The sequence below is a fragment of the Vanacampus margaritifer genome, chromosome 9, assembly GCF_051991255.1.
Source record: "Vanacampus margaritifer isolate UIUO_Vmar chromosome 9, RoL_Vmar_1.0, whole genome shotgun sequence".
Taxonomy (NCBI): Eukaryota; Metazoa; Chordata; class Actinopteri; order Syngnathiformes; family Syngnathidae; genus Vanacampus; species Vanacampus margaritifer.
Window position 1 is genome coordinate 25,677,827 of NC_135440.1, and position 23,252 is coordinate 25,701,078.

Below are 23,252 nucleotides of genomic sequence, written 5' to 3' on the forward strand. Positions count from 1 at the left end.
TACATTTTCTGAATTAAAAAATACATGAGCACCATATACTAAAAAAGGAGAGACATCTTTAAATCGTCTAATTGTATGTATTTATTTTAATAGTAATAATAAAGCTGTGCCATTGCCGGACGTGACGTCATCACGCTGATCTCCTTTTGTCTGACGACCTCATCCGGAGGAAGTGAAGTGCCAGACGAGGCAGTCGCCATTCGAGAGAGAGAAAAAAAAATTGGGGAGGAAAAAAAAAAAAACTTCGCCCCGTTTTTTTTTTTTTTTTCTCCGGGTAATCTACACGTTTGGGAATTTTATCCGATTTGAAGCAGGCGAACAATCTTCGGGGTTTGGGGGGGAGACCGAGTGGACGGTGCAGTCGGGTAAAAATCTCATTCTTGTTGATGTTCATGCGTTTGCTTGCTATTTCGTTACTGGTTTTGCATGACTCGGCAGGCGGAAGTGTGTGTACGTGCGCGAGCGTGTGTGGACGCGCTTGGGTTTTTTTTTGTGCTCTTTTTTTTTGTCATCCGTTTCTTTTTTTCTTTTTTGTCTTTTTATTTGTTGTTAGCACGTTGACACGCGTGCTAGTGCTCCTTGCTAACATGCTAATCAGCACACATCGGGCCCGATTAGATAAGATCAATCTAAACGCTAGTTCATGTATTGTTGTCATATCTGGGATGTTAATGTAATTTTGAGCGAAATGGCCTTTCAAAAATAACATGGTTGAATGTTAAAGCACATAAATTTACGGAAACTGTAGGCCACATGAGGCTAATGCGCTAAAAATAAGCTCATTTTTTAACATTTTACTGATAATATGACGTTACTTACTGAAGCTATTCACTATGCTGCATATGTTTTATGTCAGTACTTATTATTTAATCGATAAAAGCCACACAATGGGCTTTAAACATGATCAAAACTTGGTTTGGGTGAAAAAGTATCCCATACGTCCTCATTTTTGTTACATAACCCTTTTGTGATTATGTGTCTTTTATCTTTTGATGTGCTGTACATAAATCTGACAATAGCAATTTTACAGATAATTTTAGGATCACAGGTTTCAGGTTGTGAGCTCCTTGCCAGGCAAGATAAATAATTTCCCTTTTTTTGTACGCTGTAGCACAATTTTATTCCCACATTTCAAAACAAAACACTTTTTGGGAAATGCTGTGACAGCTGTCACATCTGATAAAGATCATTTAAATGTTGAGCCACAGCAAAAGAGGAACAGATTGGGTTTATGGAACAAAAAATATTTTAACCCTTCTAAATTTAATTCTGGGAAAATACCTATAATAGTAAATGTGTTTTGCGAAGCTAGTACATTGAATACTAAAATGGGAACTAAAGCCAGAGGAAGTGTAACAGGTCTGCACTGAAACTCAGCATTAACAAAAAAAAAAAAGATCAATTCAGCAGATGCTTTTGGAGAGTGATTACGCATTACTAACTCCAGGTTGTTGACCGTCATAATTTTGCGCTTTCATCCTTTGAACAAATTTGCACTGGACAGAAAAAATAGAACGATATGTTTACAAAAAGTCGAAGTTGGCTTGGCGTATGTACTTTGAATGATACCTGAAACGAAACAGACAAAATGAAGTGTATAGTGACTTTTGGGACAGCCCTTATAACATGTTTTATGGTGTTTATATCACAATAGATATAAGCAAATACAAAAATAATAATAATGCAACCACCTTTTGCAGCTTAACACCATTATTTCTCTGTTTCAACATTCCAACCTGTTCTTAACCTGTCACATTTGATTCACTTTTTGTTGTCGCACTTGCAGGAATAATGGAAGATTCTCATTTTAACTCGTCCTATTTCTGGTCTCCCATCCCCACCGTGCCAGGACAGGTAGGACACATTCATTTGACTTAATTGTTTAGACCAGCTAGTGTTGTTACCATACCAAAATTCTCACTTAGATGCTATGCCTAATAATATACCCTGAATCCGATACTGAAATAAAAATGTGAAAACCTAAAATATCAGGGTTAGATGGAGGCGACTGATTGACTGTGGCGACCCCTGAAGGGAAACGCCCAAAGGAAAAGAAGGAGAAGGACTTCTTCAAAGTCCCTTTGGAGCTCTGAAGCGCCTCTCGGACTTCAAAAGCTCAAACAGGCAGTGCAGAGAATTGACAGCCGTCTGCCAGAAGTCTCATCCTGCCCGTGTAAATGTGGCCCAGAGGCTTCCGAGGTTTCCCCCACAATTTTACTAGCCACTTTCACAATTCAGTTTAGCTTGTTGTGATTAAACTTGTGGTTGAAGTAACCAAAACCAAGCACAGAGATGAAAGGTTAAGGCATGTTCAACAAGTAAGGATTTTTCAAATCACATGATCGGATCATGTTAAAGGACTTAATGAATTTGACATCCTTGGTCTGGAAGGAGAGAAATGGGGACAAAAAAAAAAAACAGCCCGATTGTCTTAAATTGGATCCTGGCTGTTTTTCTGTGCCGCCGTGCTTGCAGCTGGAGAACGCCGTCTTCCTGAACAAAGTGAAAGAGCATCAGGAAAAGGGCGCCTCTTTCCCGCCTTCCTCGGGGTCCCACTACCAAACGACGCTGCTCACCATCCCGACGCCGGGGGGCAAGACGGACGGCGGCGTGACCCACGTTCACCCGCCGCACAGCAGCCAGAACGTCACCGTGCTGCCCGTCCCCTCCACGGGCATCATGACGGCAGGTGGGTGGCTTTTCCCGCCATCTTGTTTGTTCTGCCTCTTAATCAACAACAGCCAAAACGCAGCTAGCAACATTGTTGTTGTTTTTTGTGTGTGTGTGTGTGTGTGTGTGTGTGCTGTGCAGCGGGGTTGGTCATCACGACTCCTCAAGGGACGTTGGTGTCTCCCACGTCTTCGCAGTCTTTTGTGTCCACGCACCCCACCACCACCATGATCGTCTCCGCTGTTCATTCTCCAGGTAAAATGCACATCATGTATTTATCGATAACACGGAGTTTCTCAATGATTTCTTTTTATCAACTCATTCACTGCCATTATTTCTATTAGTTTATAATTTTTTCCCACTTTTGTTAACAAGAGTATGAAAACCTAGAATTTTTTTATTGTACATTTAGAACAGATATAAAAGTTGTAATTAATCAAGAGTTAACTAGTGAAGTTCGCCTGATGCCCCTAATTAAAAAATAATAATAATGATTTTAATCGCATCAGGTGGTTACAATTTTTAATTGTAATTAATTGCATGACTTCAATAGTTAACTCACGATTAATCACAAATTTGGTATCTGTTCTAAATGTAAACATGTTTTTTTCATACTCTTGTTAACAAAAGTGGAAAAAATGTTAAACTAATAGAAATAGTTGAAATTAATTTTTGACGTCTATAGTCGTCAATGGCAGTGAATGAGTTAAAGGGGAAGTCAACCCAAAATAATTTTGGGGACAATATATTCTATGCAGCCCCACTAGTCGAAATACGGTATTTTGGTTAACACTGTGTTAGTGGAATATGAGTTAAGTTACAAAATCCAGCCGTTTTTAGCCATCTCAGGGGGCGGCCATTTTGCCACCTGCTGTCGACTGAAGATGACATCACAGTTGCTCAGGCAACAGCCGATCACAGCGTAGCTTTAGAAAACAGGTGTGCTCTGATTGGTTGTTGCCTGAACCCTGAGCAACATTGATGTCATCGTCAGTCGACAGGAGGTGGCAAAATGGCCGCCCCATGAGATGGATAAAAACGGCTGGATTTTGCTTCATAACGTATATTCCCAAAATGTTGTATTAATCAGAATGTCATGTTAAGTCTAGTGAGGTTACATATAGCTTATTATTGTCAAGAAATGTTTAGGGTCGACTTCCACTTTGTCTCTCTCCACCTTTTTAGTTATTTTTCCATGATGTCTCTTAAAAGGTTTGCTCAACTGCACTTCACAGGGCAATGGTTTACCAAAAATGTGTACAAATTACCTTTTTATTGACTATCCAAGCTATGCCAAAAAACTACTTTCAACTTTTACTGGTCAGTTTGACCCACCACATAACCGGAGGGTTAAAAAAAAAAACTACAAATAAGATGAGTTTTTGAGTAGTTATTGGTTGTCAACCTTCCTACGTTGTTGAAATGTTCCAAAGACAAAAAAGATGACAGGACGCCCCACGTGGTGGTGATGCCGACGCCGTCCAAGCGAGGACGCAAGAAGAAGAGCCTGGTCGGAGCGGGCAATGAAACCGTCATACTGGCTCAGCTCAGCGCCGGCGGGCAGGTGAGATGCTGCTTGATGACACAAGTGGAACATTTGAATTGTGCAAAGAAAATCCGATATATATCCTGGCTTGTTTGTTGGAATATTATTCTATAATATTGATGGTAACATTTTTAAACTTAAAAATAACGACTTTCATTTTTCATCTTTTTTTCCTCTTTAGTCTTGCATGACAGTACAAATGGGCACTTTGAACAAAAAATAAAGTCGTAATTTCACGAGGGGAAAAAAAGCAACTTTTGTTGTAACGTTCAGACTTTTTATTTGTACTTTTACCTCAGTTTGTCTACAGTTGTTATTCCCAATTTAATTGACTAAATTATGATCAATCCAACCCTAACAAATTATTAAAATAAGTTATTCACATTGAATTTTGATTTACACGGTTCTGATATTGAACAGCTTATGAATTACCTTTTTTTTTGGTCTATGGGAAAAAATCACAATATGATGACATTTACATTTTTTAAAATATTTTTTGTGTAAATTTACAACAGACTTTTTCTTGTTTTTTTCCCCTTCTACAGTCTTGCATATGTAAGCTTTTTTCCGTCAATTAATGAAAGTGGCACAACTCACAAACAGACTTCCATGTTTGTTAAAAAAAAAAAAAAGTAAAAGTAATAATTACAAGTTACAATCTTGTAATAACGCAATACTATTTAATAATTATGCTCACCCACCAATGTCGTAAATCTAGCTATAAGTTGTATTGCATAATTGTATGTGAAAAAATATGTGGTTCAATAAAGTGAATTGTCCCGCTTCCACTAGAAAGAAAAATACAATAATAAAACCTACCAGAAAAAAACAGTCTCATAATGTCACAACTTTCCGAATCCAATCACATCAACAATTTTTTGTGTTTTTTTTATTTTGAGCAGGTGACATCGTTGCATCATCACACCAGGGATCCGTACGATCTGTCCAATGAGGACGACGAGCCCAGTCTGAAGGACAACACCAAAACATACAGGTATGAGGTGGAACGCGCATCCTGGCCTTCTTGCTTGCCTTGCAAGCGCACGCCATCCGTAGACGCTCCCGTCGAGTCGCTGTCGGCGTGGCTTTGCTTGCCTGACGGAGCGCAGCCGACGTGGCCGCTCGGCTTCTTGTGTTGGACGCGCAAATACATGAAAAGCATTTGTGCTGCGTAATCTTCCCACCCTCTACCACACGGCATGCGCTTTGATTTTGACACGCCGGACGTGCCTTTCCCCTCTTCTTCTGCTTTCACTGATTTCTCCCTTGACATCTTTTTCCCTGTGTGTCATTTGATCATTTTTCTTCCTTTCTGTGCTTCGCCTTCCTGTCTTTTCCTTTCCGTCGTTGTCTTGCATCTCTTCTCCACGTGCGTCCGCCCCGATCCAACCCCCCCCCCCATCCCCACCCCCACCCCCGTTTCTGTGTCTCTCCCGCCTGTAGGTGCCGGATGTGCGCGGCGACCTTCTTCAGTAAGTCTGACATGCAGATCCACTCCAAGTCGCACACAGAGGCCAAACCTCACAAGTGTCCGCACTGCGCCAAGTCGTTCGCCAACTCCAGCTACCTGGCGCAGCACATCCGCATCCACAGCGGGGCCAAGCCTTACACCTGCTCCTACTGCCAGAAATCATTCAGGCAGCTCAGTCACTTACAGCAGCACTCACGGTACTGCAGACACCCCCTCTCATGCCACCCACCCACCTTAAAGCCCCCCTAATTAAGGTCCAGACTTGCTCCTCAGTGTACAGTGGTATGCATCTTGTATGCAAGATGCCATTTTCATTTTGGCTTGCCCTGTAGTTTCTCTTAAAAAAAAAAAAAACGTAGTAGAAATTATTATTATTATTTTACATTTTTATCTTTTATTTTTAGACAACATTTTCTTTTTTTTTCTTTTTTTAAATGAATTAGTGAAGGAGACAAAAACCTAAAAAATTCTAAAAAGTGTCCTTAACGTGTCCAAAAAGGAAGATGAAAAGCAGAAAATTACAATAAAATGTCCATGAAACTGCCCAACTGTCAGAACATTTATTTTTAAAAAGTCAGAAAAGAAAACGTTTAAAAAAAAATAAAAAATCCCCCAAATTGCCATAAAATGTCCAGAAAATTGCCAGGGGGGAAAACAGCCAGAAAACTGATTGAAGAAAATAATCATGAAAAGTTCCATAAAATGTCCACAAAATTGCCCCAAAAATGGATTGAAGAAAAGGCAGGAAAGAAAATGTTCAAAAAGTAACCATAAAATGTACCAAAAATTACACACACAAAAACAACAGAAAATTGATAGCAAAAAAGGCAGAAAAAATGTTTTAAAAAAAAAGTAAGAAGAGACAAAAACAAATTACCACATGTCCGTAAAATTGTCAATAATGTAAGAAATTTGACAGAAAGGTCTAAAAATGACTAGACTGTTTCCTTCAAATGTTTTGACAGATTTTTTTGTTATTTGGCCTAAAAAAAGTTATTTTGACTGTAAAGGTTGCCGACCCCTGGCATCTTCGACCCTCCCTTCATAAGCTCACAGACATTTTTCAAGAAAAGAAACCATTCAGGGTTCCATAATAACCCTCATTTGGGTTGTGGCCCTGATTTAAAACAATACTTAACAAACTTCATCATTTGATGTGTGGGTAGTGAAGCATGTCGTCTCAGTGGCCAAAATACACGCCAGTACTTACACGCGTGGCGCAACACATTTGCCTCAGTATCCTTAAGAAGGGACGTGAAGAAGCTAAACTTCTTATATATGCTAACAGAGTAAGACACAATAAATATCCCGTCATTTATACGGTCTCATTTTAGCCGAATCTTGAAGCCCGGAAGAACAACAACATTGTGGAGTGTCACACACGTGATGGGAAAATGGCAACACTGGTAATGTCGAACCCTGTCATTCAGACTTTGAAAAAGAAAAAGAGGTGCTTAAATGTGACTCGACCAAAATGTATTGAACATAAAAGCTACATGATGACAAGGCAAGTTTATTTGTTGAGCATAATTCGTACACAAGGAAATTCATTGTGCTTTATAGCTACATCGAATTACGAGAAGGCAGATAAAATAATTCCATAAAACATGATAGTAATCATAAATTAAAAGCAAGGCGTGCAGATAAAATACTTTGTTGTCATGAATAGAAGTGTTCTTAGACTGGATTTGAACATTGCAGATTTGAGGCCGTATTTTAGCAGCATAAAACGCAAACGCTATAATTAACTCATTCAATGCCATTGACGGCTATAAACGTCAAAAAATAATTTTAACTATTTCTATTAGTTTTTTGTAAAAAAAAAATCCACTTTTGTTAACAATTGTATGAAACCTAGAATTTTTTTATTGTATATTTAGAACAGATATGAAATTTGTGATTAATCGCGAGTTAACTAGTGAAGTCATGCGATTAATTACGATTAAAAAAATTGTTGACGGCTATAAACGTCAAAAAAAACATTTTAACTATTTGTATTAGTTTAACATTTTTTCCCCACTTTTATTAACAAAAGTTGGAAAACCTAGAATTTTTTTATTGTACATTTAGAACAGATTTAAAATGTGTGATTAATCTAGTGAAGTCATGCGATTAATTATGATTAAAAATTTTGATCGCCTGACGCCCCGAATTTTTAATAATCTTTTCTTTTTTTTATTCATTCACAGCCGTTGACGGCTATAAACGTCAAAAAAAACATTTTAACTATTTGTATTAGTTTAACATTTTTTCCCCACTTTTATTAACAAAAGTTGGAAAACCTAGAATTTTTTTATTGTACATTTAGAACAGATTTAAAATGTGTGATTAATCTAGTGAAGTCATGCGATTAATTACGATTAAAAAAATTTAATCTTTTCTTTTTTTTATTCATTCACAGCAGTTGACGGCTATAAACATAAAAAAAAAATCATTTTAACTATTTGTATTAGTTTAACATTTTTTCCCCACTTTTATTAACAAAAGTTGGAAAACTTAGAATTTTTTTATTGTACATTTAGAACAGATTTAAAATGTGTGATTAATCTAGTGAAGTCATGTGATTAATAACAATTTAAAAAATGTACTCGCCTCTTGCCTTTAATTTTTAATCGTTAAAAAATATATGAATTTATGGCAGTAAATGAGTTAATGTGACAACATTTAAATGGTTTAGTTGATATTCATCCCCCCCTTCAGGAAGCGTACGGTAGTCAAATGCCCATTCCTGCTCCAAACAACAAATTAGTCACACAAATATAATTTCCGGTTGCTTTTGATCATATAATTGCTGTCACTGTCAACACTTTTGTCTCCTTTTTCACGAATGTGCCCCATTTCTTTGTCTGACTGACTGCATGCCATTTCCACTTTCCCAAGCGCAATTAGTTTCACCTTTTCAACCATTAACCTCTTGTTGAATAATGTTCCGTCATGAAACCTTGTTTGTGTGAAATAACCACGCGCTGCCTTGCTCTGCTTCCGTTGCTGCTCATTCATCCTGCTGGTGCCACAAAATGTTTGCATTCAGTCTGTGTTTGCGCAAACCCAATCATGCATGCACATTCTTTACATCTGCTTTGTACACACATGGGCGTCGTGTGCACCCCCCCCCCCTCCCCCCATGTGAAGTCACATGACTCCAAATTTCTATTTGAATAACTTTGCTGCTTCAGTGTGTGCATGTTTGTTGTTCTGGTTGCTTCTATATTGTGATCATAACAAGTTAGATTTTTTTTAATTGCTGCAAATAGTGGCCAGGGGTGTTTATTTTGTGAACTGGAGCGAGGGGACTTTAATTGGGCGTCGTTTTGGAATAATATTAAACAACATGACTGATCTAATGTAATTTGTGTCAGGTGAAACCAGAGTTTAAATGAAAAAATAAGTAAATATCTGTGAGTAAGTGACACTTATTGCCACAAGATGGTGGCAAAGCACTACATGAAACTCTTCAATTCACTTCAACACAGTTGTCTGGTACCAAGATGGCGCCAGTGCAATACTTTAAAATTGGACATGATATGGCCTGACCACATTCACGAATGTGCTATTTAATTTATTTTATTATGCAGTCACACTTAAAGGTTTGTTCTTTAGTAGGGTCTTTTGTTTTGGTTAGCAACAAAAGTTCAGGAGCACTCTTTCCATGAATTTGAGCGAGGTATTTATTTATATTAATTTATTTTAGGTATTTTTTTTAAAGGATGGCCACTATTTGAGGAAAGATTGTTTTTTTTCCAAACCAAAATATATTTTGAATAACACATTTTATCTCATCTCCAGTAAAAGTCTTTTAAAAGTGTCTTGTATTTTTCAGACTATAACCATGACATGTCCAAAAAATATTATTTAGAAATACTGACGCAGCAAAATTTGTAACACAAAAAGGTTACAACCATAAACATGACTCATTGACACGTTTTAGTGTTTTGTGTGTGCACACCTTTTTATGCTCCCCCATGTTGTGTTTATTGCTTGTTAACTCATTCACTGCCATTGAGTCGTCAAAAATTCATGTGAACTATTAGTTTAACAATTTTTCATTTCATTTCATTTTTTATGAAAACCTATATTTTTTTATTGTACATTAGATATAAAATTATCATGCGATTAATTATGATTAAACGCCCATTATTTTTAATTACATTTTTTTTAATTAGGCCCGTCAGGCGATTACATTTTTTAAATTGTAATTAATCACATAACTTCACTAGTTAACGGATTAATCACAAATTTTGTATCTGTTCTAAATTTACAATAAAACATTTTTTTTAGGTTTTCATACTCTTGTTAGCAAAAGTGGATTTTTTTTAAAAACTAGTAGAAATAGTTACAATGAATTTTTGACGTCTATAGCCGTCAATGGCAGTGAATGAGTTAATGTGGTCGTAATGCGCAAGGATGCTTGTTGCTTTGAATTAGAACTATTACAGTCCTGTGCACAAGTCTTTGTCCACTCGTACCTTTGTCATTTTATTAACATTTCTAGAAAAGTATTTTTATTTTTTTCAAACCATCTTAACAATGTACGATAACCCTCTTGAGCTGACAATGGTTGTTTGATGTATGACATTTCAAAATGACTGAATTTGACCTAAGCACGGCGTTCCTCTCGTCCCCTCGTCAGTAACCACACGGAGTCCAAGCCTCACAAGTGTCCACATTGCACCAAGTCGTTCGCCAACTCCAGCTACCTGGCCCAGCACATCCGCATCCACACGGGCGTCAAGCCTTACACCTGCTCCTACTGCCAGAAATCATTCAGGCAGCTCAGTCACCTTCAGCAGCACAACAGGTAAGTTAACACGCAAAAAAAGTTTGGTTCCGTGCACTCGCTCAATAATCATGTTTTTATTTGAAACCAGGATTCATACTGGAGATCGACCGTATAAGTGCAACCATATTGGGTGTGAGAAATCCTTCACGCAGCTCTCCAATTTACAGGTGAGGGGAATGTCATGACTAGCCCGAACATTTTATGCACTCTATGAAACCTGCTGACATTTAAATGACAATGACAGAGGGGTGCGTTTATTGAACACTGTGCTTTTCCTTCATTATTCCAGGTTTCCCGCGGGGGTCTGAAAAAGTCTTTAAAAACATAAAAATAATGATTTAAAAAATTATTTATTTATATTCATTCATTTTAATAATTACAGCGGTGCCTTAATTTACGTCAGATTGTCTGATTTTTACTTTTATATTTTTGGGGTTATGTGAGCACGAATTTCCGGTGTTTTGTGATGATAGCAACGTTTTGTAATAGTGATTCAAATAATCACCCAAAAAAAGACTTTTTTTTTTTAATCCACTAAGGTTGAACATAACTTGAATTGATTGGATAGAAGTACTCATAATTTATTATCTTCTATACATATACATTATTAAGAAACAACAAAATGAGCTTATGCTAATGGTTAGCAATCGCGATTAGCATTAGCGCGCTAGCGATGACCATTTCAGGTGAACAAACTACCATTCAGTTCACAAAGACATCATATCTACATTACACATGTAACAGTGTCTTAAAAATCGCTTAGAGGCGATGCTTCAACGTATTATTTCATGAAGGGTATTAGCCTATGCCGAACACTTAGCAATCACGATTAGCATTAGCGCGCTATCGACGACCACTTGAGGTAGCCACTAACTACTATTTACTATTCACATCATTATATCTACATTACAGATGTAATAGTGTCTTGGAAGTCACTTACAGACAATACTTATAAACATTCCATGAGTAAACAAGTGTAGCGTTAGCTGTTAGCTACATGAGGTCAATAATATTCTGGGCATGTTTAGTGGATGACCAACTTAAAGTCAACTTCATATTAAAATCGCAAGTCAAGGCATCACTGGATAGCACTGGCGCCATCTTAGAACTTTTGCCACCGTCATGTGGCATATGTAGGAAATTAAAAATCTATTCTGGGGAGGGGGTATTTGCAACAGTGCTCACCCTTTCACAAATGCCATTCACTGTGGGTTTTTGTCTTTATGCTGACATGACACATATCCCAATAACAGCAAAAAGTTGAAATTGTGTCACTTGCAGTGCAAATCCAGCCTTCTCACTGTGTTGTTAAACCTTCCCCCCCTCCCTCCCCCTCGTCCCAATCAAGTCCCACCGCCGCCAGCACAACAAAGACAAACCTTACAAGTGCTCCAACTGCAACAAAGGCTACGTGGACGCCGCCAGCCTGGAGGTTCACATGTCCAAACACACGGTCAGGCACGCCCGGATCTACTCGTGCGGCCTCTGCAACCGCACGTACACCTCAGTAAGACCAATATGCATTTGTGAAGAGCTTTCCCAGCAGCCCGAGTGGCGCCTCACGCCCGCCAGCTACTTTACGCCGTGTAGTCATGTGTCCACTGTGTCCCCTCTACCTTCACCCCAGGAGACGTATCTTGTGAAACACATGGAGAAACATGGCCAAGAGCAGTTGAGCGCCTCGGACGCCGTGGCGGCGCAGCAGAGCCAAAGTCAGGCGGCCCGCGCTCAGGCCGCAGCTCGGAGCCAGGCGGAGGGCTCGGAAGGCGCGGCGGGCCGAGCCCCGCACGGCCAAGGCGGCTACGGCCAGCCGGACGCCATGTCCTGCCCCTTTGACCTGCACCAGTACAAGACGGTGTCGGCGGGGGACATCCAGTACAAACCCGTCAGCGTGTCGGACATTTCCTCCCACAAGGACCTCTGCCTAACTGTGTCGTCTTCCAGCATCCAAGTGGAGCACCTCAACTCGTAAAGCTGGAAAGGGAGCGAAACGCAGAGGACATCAAAGCAATACTAAAACGAAATGAGGACTTTTGGAACTGTGCCTGGAAATGTTTTTTCGTTTCGCCAACAGGACAAGCGATGTGGTTTTTATTTCGCTGAAGCGTCCTAGAGGAAAGACATGTGTGCGTGTAAAAGGCCGCAATGAAAAGATTTACAGTCCATCACAGTGATGGTTTAAAAATGGGAGACGAAAAGAAGCGAGAGAGTGCCTGTCTTTTATTGTCGGTTTATCACCTTCTGCTCTTCCGTGCAAAAACAGCGCGTGGGTCATAACCATGTTATGCTCTGGAGAGTACTTGGAATGACTTTTTACATCAGTGTTATTAACTTTTACTGCGTGGCATACTTTGTTAAAGGGACAGAGAGGTTATTTCCAAATAACAAAACAATCGTGTATTTGTAGATGCATCGTATAATATCAGATGATAACGTGTGCTGTGTATATATAATGTACATCCAAATGCAAGATCTCGCATTGTAATCCATCATTCTGCTTTTTGTGTACGTCTAGCAGTGTGTCTAGTTATTAAATGAATAATGTTTGTTATAATCGGTTATGGAAGCACTTGCACATCTGACTTTTTTTTTTTTTAATATAATGAACAATAAAGAACATTTGGAACCTTTATCATTTGTTTGTTTATGCATATTCATCACATCCAGTTGCTTCATATGCAAACATTTACATTGCTTGTCTTTTGTTTAAATATTGATCAATAAAAGTTGAAACGTTTTATCACTGGTTTGTTTATGCCCATTCATCACATTCAGTTGAAATGAACAATAATCAATTCCTAAACTACTATGAATAAAAATCTGAAATTTAATAGTTAATGCTGTAATAAAAAATGTAATCATCTGCATTTTTTTATATTAAAAAGAACGTTTGTATGCTTATTGCATAATATGAAAAAAAAATCTTAAATTTAATTAAAATTAACATTTAGCTGTTTCCTAAGATATAAATAAAATAGTTTTTAAGAAGTATAATTAAAAAGATATATCATTCAATAAAATAAGACTACTTCTAGTTCTCGGAAATCTCAAAGCGCCGTAAAGACCGCTGACGTCACACGCGTCAAATAGTTCTGTACAAACGATACAAATAATCGTGGTCGTATTCGCCGGAGAGAACAAGGGTGACAAACGCACGCTTTTTACACACCCACGTCTATTAAATTGAGGTACCGTGCGACTTTTGCTTATTTTGTTACTCAAAAATACAGCAATTACCTTCTCATACATTAAAAATCCCACAGCACCTGAATGCGGCATTATGAGGTGTTTACAAAAGTGGGTTAAACTAACAGACCTCATTATCTGGGGGAGTACAATCAGTGACAGTTATCATTTCAGTTGCATCTAGCTGTTAAAATATAAAAACCGCGATGTCCGTATATCAATATCATCTGTGGGGAATTAATCTATGGTAATATCATTTATACAAAACCTAAATTACTCGGATACCAAACTCGCTCGGCTCGTCAATATCGCATTGGTTTCGCCCGACATTCTCCGCAGTCTGCAGTGAAACATGGCGTCACTGAAAAGTGGACAGAGTCGAGAAACTTCACCGCTGTAAAACATTTCAAGACACCAGGCGGCTGACGACGACATTTACCAACAAAACTTGTACCCACTACCCATTATAGACATGCCCCGGAAAAAGCCATTTAGCAACAAGCAAAAGAAGAAGCAGCTGCAAGTCAAACGGGAGAGAAAGCGAGGTAAAGAGAGAGAGAGAGAAAAAAAAACACGGGCAAAAAACGTTACCTTGTTAGCATTAACTGTTAGCCAATTAAAGTTTCAGGTGATGCTACTCTCAATTATCTTCATTCTGGCGGTACATTTGGTATGGCTAACTGTTAGCATGTTACGCTACTTGTTTGTGGAACATTGTTGTCATTGTAAACTGTACGATAATATAATACGCTACTGGACGTGACAATTAGTGGTTTTCACTTCCTTCCACGTGTAGAGACGCTATGCTAATTTTATGCATATTAATATGAGTACCAGTATACACTTGTTAATTTGATGTCATTGTTTAAACTTGACTGCAGAATGTGACAATGATTAACACACGTACATATTATTTGAATGCCTATAATTTCAACAGTCAACGTCCAATAGATTGTCAGTAATTCATCAATATTTCACTATGCATCACTATTAATAATGTTGTACTTCCCACTAGCTATCTAATGAGTGAGCTAAAACATTCCTGTCTACAATATTTTTCCTTTCAAGTATAGTGATGTTTTGAGTTTCAGTTTTGTTTGTTTTTTATAGATATGAGCGCTGTAAAGTGTACTCAACTCATCTCCCTTGACAACAAGCAAGAGTTTAAGCTAGTTAAATTAAGTTCCACTCCAGTCCCTCTTGAAGTTTTCTGTCAAATACAACTAAATGTAGCAAAGAGAATTACATGTTTAGTTTGAGACCTTTAAAGCCTTTGATTCTATTAGCTTAATGCTATTGGGAAACATTATTGACAGGCTAATGACTAGTTTCAGTGTAGCATTGTCGTAAAACTCTAAGCAATGGATATTTGAACACAATTGCTGCATCAATACAGACAATATAACAATTCTCATAGGCTTATATTCTTGATCCTTAAAAAAAAAAGACACATTTTCCTGCAGCTTATGCTGTGACTGTTTTACCTCCCAGGTGACACGGGCTCGGGACCAAGTAGCCGCAATGCTAGCGTGGAGCGAGGGGGAGATCGGCAATCTGACACATCAGACAGCGAGACCACCGACGTTCGGAGGATAAATCAGCAGCCGTCTGGTCGAGAGAGCCGACATGATCCCAATAGGTGACTTTGTCCGTGTCATTATGCTACTATCCATTTTCCATAACTACGCTTATACACAAACATTTGCATTCACATTTACGTCTTTGGACAAGTCAGTCTTCAGGAAGGAAGGAAGGGAAAGGCCAGAGCAGAGATTTGATCCCCGTACCTCAGAACTGAACTGAACTAATAAGTGCCACACCTCAAATAAATGCTAACATTTTCACCTCAGGACAAAAAATATTTGACCTTTGTCATTTGTGATTGCCATTGAAATAACCATGTTGTACGGTAGACAATGTGATAGATACCATGCCCCAATTAATTGCTGCAGTTGTCGTCCACGTGAACAAATCAGCACCACACCTCAAATAAATGCCTCTTTTACCCCCCCCCCTCCCCCCCAAGAACAAATAGCTAATGGTTATAATTTCATTTGTTTGTCATTAATGCAACTATGTAAATTAGACAAGGCAGAGTTTGTTCTCCACTTAATCAAATAAAGGCCACACCTCAAATAAATGCCTCCTTTTTTCAAGTCAGGAAAAATGGCGGGTGGTTGTTACTAAGCATGACACCATTTGTAGACCTTGTGATTGATGCCATGTCTCAATTATGCGCCGGTGAAGAAATAAACACCACACTTCAAATAAATGCCTCCTTTTCCCCCCCTCAGGAATCAAAATAACGGGGTTGTTTTGTTTAATATTAATGACACACACATTGATAGTTGTATCAAACAACATATTTGAGGTATAATAATAATAATAATGCATCAGGTAGACTCAACCACGGCACACCCCACCTGCTGAGCGGACATGGCATCTGTAAAGCTGAAGTTAACAGTGAAGTAAAATCCTTGCGTTTCCTCTCTGGAGGTTTCGTCTTCACTTTGAAAAGGAGAGCAAAGAGGAAGTGGAGAAGAGGAAGAAGATGGCCCAGGAGAAAATCCTGCTGCCCGTGTCGGACAAACAATTGGAAATCGGCATCGAGGACATCTACCCGCCAGAGAGAGGTCACTTTTCTTTTTCTTTTAAATGTTCTTCACATGATGTGTCTCGAAATAGAAGTCTTCTTAGCGGGTGGATGAGTGCTGTGAAATTCGATTATTCCAGGCCTGGGTTTCCCACGACGGCCGCCGTGGAACTACGAGATGAGCCGGGCCGACTTGCTGAAGAAAGAGGAGAAGTCGTATAGGCAGTACCTGGACGACTTGCATTCCAGAAACCCGCCGGGATCCCTCAGCCACTTTGAGCACAACTTGGAGGTAAAATTTTGAGTGGGGGTCCTCAATCACCTGTTTGTTTGCTACCATGCCTCATTCTATATAATACACTATATTTAGATATTTTTCTCTATCGTTAAAAAAAGCAAAAGAAACCCTTTTTCTGTTGCTGGATGAGAAGACTGTAGTTAAAGAAATTGCCACTAGATGGCAGTAGTTTCCTATTCCAGATTAGTCATCAAAATTGTAACCAAGGAACAATGTAAAGTTTATTTGAAGATTCTTTTTTTTTTTTCATTTTTCTGTCAGACATGGAGGCAGCTGTGGCGTGTGTTAGAGATGTCAGACGTCGTCCTGCTCATCGTGGACATCCGGCACCCGGTAGGTGGCTTTCTATATGTGCCCGTGTTTTAATATGTGCCAGGGGGTTTTCTGCTCACTCGGGTTTAGCGTATCATTTACCTTCATGCAATTAATGAAGATTGCCGGTAATTACGACATCATGTATCTCCCAGGTGCTGCAGTTCCCCCCCGAGGTGTACCGCTACATCACCGGCGAGGTGAAGAAGCACGTGGTGCTGGTGCTGAACAAAGTGGACCTGTGTCCGCCCCCTCTGGTGATCGCGTGGAAACACTACATGACTTCGCAATTCCCGCAGCTGCACATCGTCTGCTTCACCTCGCACCGCGGGCAGGCCTACAGCACCGGTGAGCGTGCCATGGGAAAGAAGAGTGGCCGATTAGTAGACCAGTGCAGTATTTCCTAACCTTTATTGAGGCCACTCATGCTTGCAGGTCTCTAAGATGCCAAGTGCGCTGGCTTATTTGTCATTCCTAGTTGAAGTTAACTGTAAAATGGACACAAATCAAAAGAGAATTTTCAATTCTATATTTAAAAAGCTAACGTAAATGTTGAACCAATCTAAAGAAGTTCCGCTAGCTTAATGCTAACATATAATGTTAAAATGCCATAGATGGGCTAATGGAAATTAGCATAGATCAGTGGTCCCCAACCACCGCACAGATATAGTTTATCCATTATTATTATTATTATTTATTTTTGTAGCGGAGCATATATGCCCCAAATTTTACTTAAAAATTTACTTATTGTGTAAAATGGGCCTAGATGACCTAAGGTACAGTATTAGGAGTAAATCAAATATATATATATATATTTGTCATTCCTCGTTGAAGTTAACTATAAAATAGACACAAATCTAAATAATTTAAAATTTTATATTTAAAAAGCTAAATGTTGAACCAATGTAGATCAGTGGTCCCTAACCACTGCACAGATTATTATTATTATTTATTTATTTTTGTAACAGAGCATATATGCCCCAAATTTTACTCAGAAATTTACTTATTGTGTAATATGGGTCTCGTTGCCATAGATAGATGTGCAAAGGTACGTACAGTATTTGGAGTAAATCAAATGCTTTTAGACCAAATCATTGAAATTGGATTGTTTCCCGCGACAGACCTGATGATCTCTCATGACATGTTTGGGCTTTTTGCTGATCTAACAATTGCCTGCCTGTTGGCTGACGGCTCACAGTGCTCCAGAAAAAGCGGATGAGGCGGAAGGCCGACTGGAGTTACGCCGGAGGTCCCACGGAGATCCTGAAGGCCTGTCAAGAGATCACAGCAGGAAGAGGTCAACCCACTTCAGCTTGTTGACACGAACCCTTTCGCAGGTCTATTAACACATCTGCGGGAGACGCTTAAAAAAGATGTCACCTTCCCGACACGCAGTCGACCTGTCCAGCTGGGAGCAGAAGATCCAGGCCAACGCCGTTGCCGAGCAACAAGACGACGAGGGGCCGGACGAGGAGGCCGAGTCGGTGCTGGTGGAGCATCAGAGCGATAGCGCCCTGGAGATGAGTAACCCGACGCACGAGCTCTACAAGGATGGCGTGCTCACCCTGGGTTGCATCGGTCAGCATCTTCTTTACACTTGAAATTGGAACGCAAAATTGATTTCCAAGTTCTAACTAAAATAATAATAATAATAAATGAATAAAAATGTGGCCTTTTTTTTTTTTAAATAGGCTTCCCAAATGTTGGCAAGTCATCCGTAATCAATAGCCTGGTGGGCAGGAAGGTGGTGAGTGTGTCACGGACCCCAGGCCACACCAAATACTTCCAGACGTACTACCTCACCCCCACCGTCAAACTCTGCGACTGCCCCGGCCTGGTCTTCCCCTCTTATGTCGATAAACAGTTGCAGGTACGAGTCAACTCTTTACAAAAGCCTCCCTTGTGTCCCTCCCGCCCCCTCCCCCCCCCTTGTAACATATTTTGTTTCCTTAGATCCTGGCCGGCATCTACCCGGTGTCGCAGCTGCAGGAGCCGTATAGCTCTGTGGGTTATCTGTGCGAGCGGACCCCCTTCCTGTCAGTGCTGAAGCTCAAACATCCGAATTTAGAAGAACTCAACACCCAGCAAGGAGACCAGGTTTCAACGGAGGCCCCCTGGACCGCCTGGGATGTTTGCGAGGGTACGTGCGTGTCGCTTTAAGAAGGGAATACAAGTATTAAGTGTTGTGTGCTGTACATGGAGGGCTGAGATGACTCAATTTCATTGTTAATTTGAGTTTATTGGTCAGGGTTGCATGTATTTATTTTATTTTTGTATATCAGCATTGCTAGCATGCCGATTTTTTTTTTAATATATATTTTTTTACCCCACTCGCAACTTTATTTCCTGCTAAGAAACAGACAAAATGAACTGAATCATCTTCACTATTTTCTATATGACAAGAAAGGAAATCTATAGGAGACGATCACAAAGTCACTTAACGTTTCCAAAGACGCGTCCCATTTATTTATTGACATGGTGGCAACGTCTGGCCCAAGGTATAAGCGACATTACTTTTGAGTGAAGGTGCCATTTTATAAGCATCCCAACCCTCTTCTACATCCCAATAAGTACCATTTCCATTTCTAAGGTGCATTTTCCCTGAAAAGTTCACTTGAACTTCATATTGCTCGACTTTTGGAGGCTACACCATATATTGACGCTCTCCTCCATCTCCAGCGTGGGCCGAGAGGAGGGGCTACAAGACGGCCAAAGCGGCCCGTAATGATGTCTACCGGGCGGCTAGCAGCCTCCTGAGGTTAGCCACCGACGGCCGCCTCTGCCTCTGCCTCAGACCGCGTGGTTACAGCTGCCTGAGAGGTGAGCTCTTTGGTTGAAGCAGCGCAAGATGCGTTCCACAATCTGCAATATGGAGACCATATAAAAAAAAAAAATTCAAAGGGAAGTTTGCCACTTGCTGTCGAGTAAAAATGACATCAGAGTTGGTCAGGACTCGGGTAACAGCCAATCGCAGCTCACTTTCAGAAAACAGGTGAGTTGTGATTGGTCGTTACCTGAGAACAGAGCAAATGTGATGTCATCTTCAGTCGACAGCAAGTGGCAAAATGGCCGCCCCATTAGATGGATAAAAACAGCTAAATTTTGCGACATAATTCATATTCCACAAATGTAATATTAATCAGAATGTCACGTTTAGACAAGTGAAGTTACATATAACATATTATTGTCAAGAAGTGTTTAAGGTTGACTTTATCGTATTTTGCCCCTTTCACGTTTTAACTTGTCAAAATGAGTGCGTTAATTTAAAGTTCCTTTAACGCCACTCATTATTTAATGCACAATTAATGACCTCCCCTTACTTGGGAAAGCCTGTAAATCACAACTTAGCAGACACATCCATGTCAAAAATTTGCAGTAATAGTAATGCATATATTTGTGAAGACTGGGGTCAACTTGTATTTTACAATTAAAAAAATCTGCAGAATTTCACAATTTACTTCATGTTAAAAATTAGATCGCTTTTAATATGAAAAACAAAATGCACGGAGCTGTCACCGTCTTACACATGCAATTATGCCATCAAGTGGCAGAAAAAGTTTTTACAGTACATATTTTTAATTTTAGCTCAATTTTATGAATTATTGTGAAATTACCATATCAATCAATTTCTATTAGTTTAACATTTTTTCCCCACTTTTATGGAAAAGTATGAAACTTAGGGGGAAAAATGTATTGTACATTTAGAACAGACCAAATTTATGATTAATCTTGAGTTAACTATTAAAGTCATGCGATTAATTACGATTCAACATTTTAATTGCCTGACACCCCTTTTTAAAACATAAACTTAATTTTAAAAAAAAGGTATTCCTTTGCACCTATTCACACCCTTTCTGTCTGCGATTCTCAGAGCATTGGGAAAGCCACACGGACATCCCGGAGATCCTCGCCCTGCAAGGACGGACGTCGGAGGACGACGCCACGGGGAAGAGGGACGACGAAGAGGACGGCGAGTCCAGCACCGAGCCCGAAGAAGAGCGAGACCGGGACGCGGATGACGACGATGACGGCGACGAAGACGAGGGCTTGGGACAGCCCAGGCGGAAGGAGCAGAGCACGTCCGGCTTGGCCGTCAACATGTTTAATGTCCTCCGGGAAAACGAATGTGAGTGACGAGAAGGAGTTCTTCTGACGTCTCCCGCTCAAACTCTTTTCACTCCCGTTTCTTCCTCCCCAGCCGCTGCTCAAGATGCATTCCATCTTATGTGTCGTGATCCTTTCCAATATATATATATATATATATATATATATATATATATATATATATATATATATATATGATAAGACTGACATGATCATTATTTTGGATTTCTGCCAACTTTGAAGCAGGATTGTCACCTGAGGAAGCTAGTTAGCATGCCTGCTAATGAGACAACACGGATTGTGCTCCTGTTCTGCAACAAAGCCACTCGATGGCAGAAGGTACTGAACAAAATCACCTCTGGGCTTCTCAACTGCGTTATTTCTTCATACATATTGCATAATGTATGCGGAATGGTTGCCAGAGCGCAACAAATTAAGTTGAAAGTTAAAAAAAAAAAAACATAATTTCCTGATATTTGCACATTCGCACCCCTAATAGAGAACATATTTTTCTACTCCATGCTGTGCCTCAGCTCTGCTTGTTAATGCACAAGTTTTTTCTCCTGATGTTGGACACTGGGTGCGGGTTTGATTTTTTATTTTTTTTTTTTTGTGCGCATGTTCTCAGAGGAGATTTAAAAAACATGCATCAGTCTGCTTCAGGGATCGGCATCGTAATCAATTGTCTGGAAAGGCAAAATGATGTGCAGTACGAGGCTACAGTCAGTAGAGGCACTGTTGAGTCAGTTCAGTTAGTTTGCTGTCCAAAGTGGGGTGCACACATACCAACAATATTGCCATTTGTCCAAAGTCTTTAAAAGATGATCCTGATTTTTTTTTTTTTCCCCCCCCTTGTGTGCGGTCTCCCCTCGCTTGAAAATGTTTAAGCTACAGTGCAGTGCTCAGCCCGCATACAGTACAGGCCAAAAGTTTGGACACACACATCACATTCGATGTGTTTGCTTTATTCTCATTACTATTTACAAAAAAAACTAATTAGATTCTAGTTTCTTCAAAATAAGCCACCCTTTGTTCTGATTACTGCTTTGCACACTCTTGGCATGCTCACCTCCGGGAAACCATTTCAGGTGACGACTCTTGAAGCTCATCGAGGGAATGCCAAAAAGTGTGCAAAAAATAGATTAATCATCAGAGCAAAGAGTGACTATTTTGAAGAAACTAGAATATGTAACATGTTGTCTCACCTTTTTTTTTTTTATAGTACATAACTCCACGTGTTCATTCATAGTTTTGATGCCTTCCGTGAGAATCTACAATGTAAATAGTCATGAAAATACATTGCACGGGAAGGTGTGTCCAAACTTTTGGCCTGTACTGAATATGTAGTATGTACCCACGTCTTCAATCCGCCTCGCAATACCATCATCATCACGTCGTAATGATAGAAGCAATCAATTCTTAATAAATACAAACTTGCAACTGGAGCAGCTCACAATCAATATCGTATCCGAATTTTTACTATGGCGTTCAATAAGAAGGAAATGCCCATCCCTCATGTGGCCCCAATCAATAGTGTGCCGCGTGACCTCGCAGCTGAGATGCGAAACGTACTCAATCACCAGAACGTCATTAGGTCAGCAGAAAACGGGTGTGAGCAGTTAGAGGTTCAATTCTCCGATGACGGAGAGTGTCGAGTTTCTCAAAACGCTGTTTTCTTTGGTGCGGCTTTGGATTCCAGTGATTCTTAAAACCGGTAGTGTTTTAACTACTTGGCTTCACAATCGCATTGAAATGGGAGGAGGCCACACGCTCGCTCCAAAAAAGCACTTTTTGGCTTTTCATCGCCGTGTGTGGCGGGTAACATCATCATCATCATCATCATCGTGCCCAGAGCAAACAAAACTCCAGTTCTGAGCGTGTTATGTTTCCCCAAACTTCCACATGTTCCTTCAACCGCACGGAAGGCGATTACGGCTTCCATGTGTCCCGCCATGATAAGCGACTGGCGTGTTATGTCATTAAACGTGACTTTGGTGTTACCCGCTGCTTATCTTGTGGCGTTGGCCCGAGACAAACCTCCCTCTCCATCTTCCGCGTTGTCTCGATCTCCTCGCCGTGATAAAAGCGGACTTTTTAAGTGCTGTGTCTGTCTGCCTCTCTCCTTTGCTGTTCCATCAGATGGCACCGACATATATATTTTTCATTTCCTTATATTTCCTCGGGAAGGTTATAAAGTGGTTGTGTGTTGTAACGCCTGCCCCATTTCTTCTTTTGTTCCCAAATCTCTTAAATGGACTGCTTTCTGCAATAAAAAGATAGTCCTTGAAGCCA

At 39.8% G+C, this 23,252-nt stretch overlaps 2 protein-coding genes across 5 annotated transcripts; both read left to right on the plus strand.

Annotated features, from left to right (window-relative positions):
• The first annotated feature begins 154 nt into the window (after positions 1–154).
• Positions 155–13,099, plus strand: znf384b (zinc finger protein 384 b). 4 transcript variants are annotated; one of them, XM_077576121.1, is made up of 11 exons: positions 157–365; positions 1,787–1,854; positions 2,476–2,689; positions 2,812–2,925; positions 4,104–4,234; positions 5,119–5,210; positions 5,660–5,884; positions 10,318–10,485; positions 10,556–10,634; positions 11,816–11,974; positions 12,095–13,099. In XM_077576121.1, exons 2-11 carry the CDS (start codon positions 1,792–1,794, stop codon positions 12,437–12,439), a joined length of 1,590 nt encoding a protein of 529 aa, XP_077432247.1. In that variant the 5' UTR covers positions 157–365; positions 1,787–1,791; the 3' UTR covers positions 12,440–13,099. The 4 variants fall into 4 exon arrangements, with proteins under 4 accessions (XP_077432244.1, XP_077432247.1, XP_077432248.1 ...); XM_077576118.1 differs by having other exon boundaries at positions 155–365; positions 11,816–13,099; XM_077576122.1 differs by lacking the exon at positions 5,660–5,884.
• Positions 13,100–13,822: 723 nt separating this feature from the next.
• On the plus strand, positions 13,823–23,252 carry gnl1 (guanine nucleotide binding protein-like 1). Its single transcript, XM_077576495.1, has 12 exons — positions 13,823–14,198; positions 15,145–15,292; positions 16,150–16,286; positions 16,387–16,538; positions 16,806–16,877; positions 17,012–17,204; positions 18,055–18,153; positions 18,252–18,434; positions 18,548–18,726; positions 18,810–18,996; positions 19,536–19,676; positions 20,728–23,252. Exons 1-12 carry the CDS (start codon positions 14,126–14,128, stop codon positions 20,988–20,990), a joined length of 1,827 nt encoding a protein of 608 aa, XP_077432621.1. The 5' UTR covers positions 13,823–14,125; the 3' UTR covers positions 20,991–23,252.